This window comes from Palaemon carinicauda, chromosome 20 (assembly GCF_036898095.1).
Source record: "Palaemon carinicauda isolate YSFRI2023 chromosome 20, ASM3689809v2, whole genome shotgun sequence".
Taxonomy (NCBI): Eukaryota; Metazoa; Arthropoda; class Malacostraca; order Decapoda; family Palaemonidae; genus Palaemon; species Palaemon carinicauda.
The window spans coordinates 89,820,335-89,827,162 of record NC_090744.1 but is presented as its reverse complement, the minus strand read 5'-3'; the positions used below and the strand labels follow the sequence as shown (position 1 = coordinate 89,827,162).

Genomic DNA, 6,828 nt, shown 5'->3' with positions numbered 1-6,828 from the left:
TGATTTCGATAATTTTAAGTCACCACTTGAAGCGTAACTGATATTTGGTATTTTATACTTTTCTAGGGGTTCTTGAAAATGGTAATTGGAAGTTGGAGATGCTTGACCATCGCTTTGACCTCCATTAATGCGATCATCTTCGACAGCAGCAACAACAGCATTGGTTTTAATTTGAGCAGCAATACATGAAACCATTTTTATTATATATTCAATTTCTTCGTTGTTTAATTAAAGTTTTCAAAGTTCATAATTTTATGAAGGTTTCATTAAAATAAGATAATTATGATTTGTATTAATTTTCCAATTACGTTGTAAAGTTTTTCAAGATGGCGCCCAACGTGGGGCTTAAGTAAGGTGCTGTTTTTGCTGTCTGGTTAGCTTCCGGGTTGGGGTTTCGTTTGTTTGCGGGTCCATGGTCTAATTTTTAAATTTTATTGAAATGAGTGTAGAATTAAAGACTCGTAAATATATTCGTGGCCAAGTAACACGGTTGTTTAATGAACATGATAATTTCACGAGTATGAATAAAACTGAGTTGAAGGCTATTCAAATTAAATTGGTATCGTACAGTGATCAGTTGAACAGTCTTAATACTGTAATCCATAAGTCTTTGTATGGAGACGGGACAAATGAAGAGGAGTTCTTATTAGAATTGCAGTCTTGTGATTGTTACTCAGATAAATTAAATACCTGTTTTGCTGTTTTACAATTGATGGATTCTAAGCCTGAGGCCAAGGATTCTGAGACCGCAAGAAGTCTCTTAAAGAGTCCTGTAGTTCCACTTCCGGTTTACGGTAGCACCGAAAGTGAAAATGTTGAAAAATTTCTTGTTGAGTTTGAATCGGCTATTGCCACATATTCGTACACTGAGAGAGATAAACTATTACTTCTCAAGCAACAGGTATCAGGCAGAGCCTCAATTTTACTCGAGAATCTTGAAATTTCAAAGCAGACCTATACTGATGCTAAGAAATTGCTTAAAGAAGCACTGGCTTCTCGTTCGCTGCAGAAATTCAATGTAATTAAACAATTAAGTGAAATGAAGCTTGAGTACGGCACTGATCCTTTTTCCTATATTGGAAAAATTACTAATGTAACTGAAACTTTTTCTACATTGGAAATCAAAGTAGATGATATTTTGCAGTATTTCATCTGGCAAGGCATGAATGACTCCTTTAAAGCTCAGCTAATAAATGTGACTAATCATGTACGTCCATCACTTGAGGAGATAAAGGAAAAATTCTTTGAAGCATCTGAACGTTATATGGACGTCACAAGGAAGTTTAATGAAAGGAGGAGACAAGGAGGAAAATCTTCTACATCACTTGCAATTAATGTTAAATATGAGGATAATGAAACTAACAGAATTAGTACTGCTGACGCCGCTTCTCCGAGGAAAAGGTGCACTCTTTGCCAGGAAAACCATGCAACACATAAGTGTATAAAATATAAAGAACCTGAGCATAAGCTGAGACGCTTAGAAGAACTTAATGGTTGCAAGAAATGTGCTAACATTGGACATACCACTGACAAATGCAAGTTTAAATTCTTTAAGAAATGCTATTTTTGTAAGGGTTGGCATTTTTCATTTTTGTGTGATCATCAAGGTGAAAAATCTCATGATGAAAAACTACAAATGAATGCGAGAGGTAGCAAGGAAGTAAAAGCAGGTAATTCAAAACACAGGGAAACCTCAAGTGATGTAATGATTATAACTAAGGCTTTGCATACCACTGATGGCGCCTCTGTTTTGCCAACTTTTACCTGTGAAATGTTGAATGGAGCCCTTGTTAGAGATTTGAAGGACTGTGGCTGTCAGACCATTTTGTAACTGAAAAACTTGCAAGTGATAATAGGTTGAAAGTGTTAGAAGATAATGTCTCTTTAACAGTCAATGGTTTTAATTCAAGTAAGAAGTATAAATCCAAAATAGTTGAATTAAAGTGCAACTTTGATGATAAGGCATGTGTAATACATGCATTGTGTGTACCAAGCATAGATATAAACTTGTCATTGCCAGGAATTTCAGAAGTGGCCAGGGCCTTTGCCAAAAAAGGCTTCAAATTAGCTGATAAATATTTGACTGATGGTAGTGATAAAATAAAGGATATTGACTTGATACTCGGTACAAATGATGCCCATTGTTTATTAGATTTTTCAGTAAAATTTGGCAATGATCACCCATCTGTTTATTTGGGATCAGCTGCAGGAGTGATGTTAATGGGTAATGTCAAGATTATGCAACAGAATCTACCTTATCTTTCAAAGGATTTTTCTTGTTCTTGGTGTTCGGAGCACTCCCGCTCGGTTGCCGATTATGAGGAAACATGTGAGTTAAATGGAAACAAATCCCCTGTATTTGATGGCATAGATGAATGCTGCAAGTATATTGGATTTGGAAGTTCTATGGGTGAGCCAAGTGGCTTAAGTTTGGAATGCGAGGTGGAGGTTCAAGCTAACTTCGCTATTTTAAATGAAAAAGGTATGATTAAAGAATCAGAGCTGAGACGTGCAACTGAGGAGATGCTGCGGTCTGTGTATGAGAAATCTATTTATGAACCAGACCCTGAAGATGGAAACGATGTCAGATTGTAATGCAAATTTGATTAAGTTTGTCCTTGATAACGCAAGAAGAAACGAGGAAGGAAGGCTAGAGATGCCTCTTCTATGGAATGAAAAGAGCTGTCATTTGCTTGGACAGAATTTCAACCTTGCAAAGGCTGTATTGAGATCCAACACGAGAAAATTACAAAGGAACAAGGCAAATTTGGAACTTATGAATGAAAATTTTAAAGAACAAGCAAAACTTGGAATAATTGAAAGAGTACCAAATCTAGAAAGGTACATGGATGAGCATCCTGAGTGCAGTTTTTTAGCACACATGGGAGTTTTTAGACTAGATTGGGAAACAACAAAATGCAGAGTTGTTTTCCTGTCCAATGTTTGTGAACCTAGCAGGTCCAGTGTGATGATGGTCAATCATAATCAGGCTATGTATGCTGGCCCATCACTCAATCAGAAGATAACGTCTGCAATGCTTCATTTGAGATTTGGATCTAAATTACTCATCTTCGATATTAAGAAAGCATTCAATCAAATAGCACTCAGTGAGCTTGATCAGCAGAAGTTACTCTTTTTGTGGTATAAGAATGTTAAGAAAGGGGATTTCTCTATAGTTGCCTACAAAAATGTTCGTCTTCCTTTTGGACTTCGATGCAGTCCTACAATTTTGATGTTGGCTCTTTTCAAAATTTTAGTACTGGATAGCAAGAATGATAATCCTAGACTAAGAAATGCAAAATGGATAATGTATCAGCTCTTCTATATGGAAAATGGTGGATTTACTTGTGAATCATCTGAAACCTTGAATTGGATATATGAGATTTTACAGGGTAATTTTGGTCCTTACAAATTTGAACTACAGCAGATGTTTTCTAATGATTCTACACTACAAGATAAAATTGATGGAGAAAATATGCAATCGGATGTAGGATGCAAGAAATCTGAGATGGAGGTGAAATTACTTGGGATGATCTGGAATCGAGGGAGTGAAACAATTTCAACCAGGAAATTGTGCCTTGATGAAAAGGCTAAGACAAAGAGGGAAATTTTGCGATCCATTGCATCTAATTATGATGTCTTCAACATAAATGGTCCTCTTCTTAACAGAGCTAGACTTTTTATGCAGGACTTGCAATGTGAGAGGACGCTTGGATGGGATACACAACTTAGAGACTTTCAACAAAAGGAATGGAAAAATATTGCAAACCAAGTAAATTCTGCTCCTGTTTTTGAGCTTCAGAGATGTGTTGGTGAAAGGACAGATGAATATAAACTTGAGGCTTATGTTGATGCTAGCAAAAGAGTTTATGGAGTTGTTGTATATTTATGCAATATAAGAAGTGGTGAAAGAAGCTTTGTATTAGCGAAAAACAGACTCATTGGATCCAAATTGCATGAAAAGTCCATTCCTTCACTCGAATTACAGGCTATATGTTTGGGTACAGAGGTTTTGTTGGATACCTATAATGAACTGAGTGGCACACAGTGCCTGGTGCCCATCAAAATAGTTGACTTGGGGCTATTCTCAGATAGTTTTGTTGCCCTGTCGTGGCTTAAATCATTTTCTCATAGGTTTGATAAAATGCAGAAAAGGTCAGTGTTCGTAATGAACAAACTGAATCATATAATAAAGCTATGTGAGGGGAGAAGTGTTGGATTCTCCTTCGTGAGTGGAATGGACAACCCAGCCGACAAAATTACACGATGTCTGTCATTCAAAAGCTTAATGAAGTCTAATTACCACAAGGGTCCCAATATACGTGATCTCGATCAAGCTAGTAGAAGTGACATTTTAGGTTTCAAGGTACCAATGGTCGAGAATTTAGAAACCATTGAGGCACATAGTGCATCAACCAGTATAAAAGAAAGCCAAATTGTAAAACTAGAGCACTTAATACCTCTAGATAGATATTCAAATATGAATAAGTTGATATCTATACATGCGAAAGTTCTGGAATGCTGGGATCGATGGAAAGGGTTTATAAACAAGTCACATGGCTTTGATAAGAAGGACCTCCGCTCTAAGGCTTTGACTCAAATCATCTCTAGGGATCAACAAATAAATTTTCCAGATGTTATTGACTATTTAAGTAGTAACTCTAAAACCAAGATGGCTATGCCTAATTTGATATCACAGTTGAATTTGTATCCAGACACTCATAATTTAATAAGAGTGAATTGTAAATTTAATGAGAAGCGTAGTGTAACCAACCAAACTTATCCTATTCTTTTATCAAGAGAGAGTACTCTAACAAAACTTATTATATTGGATGAACATTTGCTTTTGAAACATGCTGGTTGCTATGCCCTTTTGACAGAATTACGTAGGAAATTCTGGATACCAAAATTCTTCTCAACAGTTAAAAGGATTCTGAAGGAATGTGTTGTATGCCGGAGATATAACCAAAGACCTGTCAAACTTAATCAATTAGCCTATAGGGAATTTAGATTGAGTCCATCTGATAAACCTTATGGTAATGTATACATTGATTATTGTGGTCCATTTTTTGTGAGACAAGGGAAAGATAAAGTCAAGGTTTGGATCATTGTTATTTCATGCATGTTCACACGAGCAGTTAATCTTAAGATCTGTATGGATATGACAGTTGAAGAGTTTTTGCGTGCTTTGTCACTGTATTCTTTTGAATATGGAGTCCCTCAGTTTATAGTAAGTGATTTGGGTACGCAAATAGTAGCAGGAGCCAATATTATTCAGGATTTCCTGAAGGATGCCGAGACTGTTCAGTATTTAACTGATAATAATGTTGAGAAAGTCCATTTTCAACAGTACTATAAGGGCTGCAGTCAGCTTGGAGGATTGGTTGAGAGCGTAGTCAAAATGACCAAGCATATGATACGGAAGTCAATCAAAAATAATGTCATTGAATTTAGGGATTTTGAATATCTTGTTTGTCATGCTGTACATTTGATCAATAGAAGGCCGATTGCATTTAAAGAAGCATTAAGAGATTGTTCTAATAATGTACCAACCCCTATAACGCCAGAGGAACTTATTCATGGATATTCATTGGTCTCTTTGAATATTGTTCCCGCATTACAAGCTGACCCTGATTCTGATGAGGATTTTCAGGTTGCCTTTGATGTTGTACATAAAATTAAAACATCTTATGAGAAGCTGAAACAAATTAGAACTAACTTGCTGGAAATCTATCATCGGGAATTCATGAACACTTTAATTAAACAAGCTACTGATAAGAAGGATAGATATGCTCCTGTAAACCATAAACAAATCAGTATCGGCGATATTGTGCTGATTAAGGATGATGGATATAAACCTGTTAATTATCCTATGGGAATTGTCAAAGAAGTTTTCAAGAATATCAACGGAGAGGTAACTGCTGCGAATGTTCTGAAGGGTAAAACCAATGAAATAACTAAAAGGCATGTTACTTCTTTAATACCACTCTTAAGGAAGGAGTCTGATGAGGATGCTGTAGCATCAGATGATGATGATGAGGATGCTGTAGCATCGAAAGAAGAGATTCCAGGCATGGACGTTTCTAGAAAACGTCCACAGAGAAAAGCTGCTGAGATATCACGGCAAAAATTCAAAAGCATTTTAAACGATGATATTTCAGACTAATATTTTTTTTCTTTATTTGATCAAATTTACATAATTCTTATGTAATTTTGATTTCTTACCCGGGAGTGTTGAAAAATAACAAAGTTATTTTTTGTTTTCTGTTTCTTTTTATAATATGGTAATTTGGTAAGTTTGTAAAGGATTGTTTTTATTTTAACTTTCATTTTTAGTACTTAAATATTTTTGGTTTACATAAAATGATGACAATTCCTTAATAACCTGTTAAAACTTAAGATGGTTGGGGTCGTTGAAGAGACTTGCTGCTCGTTATACATTTCTTACAGAAAGGAGAAGTGGACGGCTTTCCATGAAAATATAGTTAGTTCTTAGCCATCTTCACCAGTGACAACATTGGATTTGCTGGCCTCTTTATCGTCATGGTGAAAATATAAGTGATCTGTACCATGGATCCGCATCTTACGTTGCCTTCTTCTTGGAAGCCTCATCAAGAGCCAACACAGAAATTGTGATTTGTTTCATTTACGAACAGCATACACGGACGGTATGGGTTGTGAGGTACGTCATCATTTTAAAGGTCATTTAAATTTTGTGAATTATAATCCATAGTTCATTTGATAATGAAAGTCCCTTGCTTTGCTTTTTAGCCCCCACAAATAAATATACCCTTGGTTAAAATTCATATCATTTACAATTTTTATGGA

General features: G+C 35.8%; 3 protein-coding genes across 3 annotated transcripts; all 3 read left to right on the top strand.

The window, feature by feature from the left end:
• The first annotated feature begins 520 nt into the window (after positions 1-520).
• On the top strand, positions 521-1,831 carry LOC137659972 (uncharacterized). Its single transcript, XM_068394712.1, has one exon. The coding sequence runs from the start codon at positions 521-523 to the stop codon at positions 1,829-1,831; it is 1,311 nt and encodes a 436-aa protein (XP_068250813.1).
• An 825-nt stretch (positions 1,832-2,656) lies between these two features.
• Positions 2,657-5,396, top strand: LOC137659971 (uncharacterized). Its single transcript, XM_068394711.1, has 2 exons — positions 2,657-5,307; positions 5,351-5,396. Exons 1-2 carry the CDS (start codon positions 2,657-2,659, stop codon positions 5,394-5,396), a joined length of 2,697 nt encoding a protein of 898 aa, XP_068250812.1.
• Positions 5,227-6,221, top strand: LOC137659523 (uncharacterized). The gene has a single exon (XM_068394393.1). It carries the CDS (start codon positions 5,402-5,404, stop codon positions 6,164-6,166), a length of 765 nt encoding a protein of 254 aa, XP_068250494.1. The 5' UTR covers positions 5,227-5,401; the 3' UTR covers positions 6,167-6,221.
• The last annotated feature ends 607 nt before the right edge of the window (positions 6,222-6,828 follow it).

Coding starts and splice junctions, on each gene's coding strand:
- LOC137659523 (XM_068394393.1), top strand. CDS start 5,402: ATGACCAAGCATATGATACGGAAGTCAATCAAAAATAATGTCATTGAA.
- LOC137659972 (XM_068394712.1), top strand. CDS start 521: ATGAATAAAACTGAGTTGAAGGCTATTCAAATTAAATTGGTATCGTAC.
- LOC137659971 (XM_068394711.1), top strand. CDS start 2,657: ATGCCTCTTCTATGGAATGAAAAGAGCTGTCATTTGCTTGGACAGAAT. Junction 5,308..5,350: donor AAGGATGCCGAGACTGTTCA/GTATTTAACTGA, acceptor CATTTTCAACAG/TACTATAAGGGCTGCAGTCA.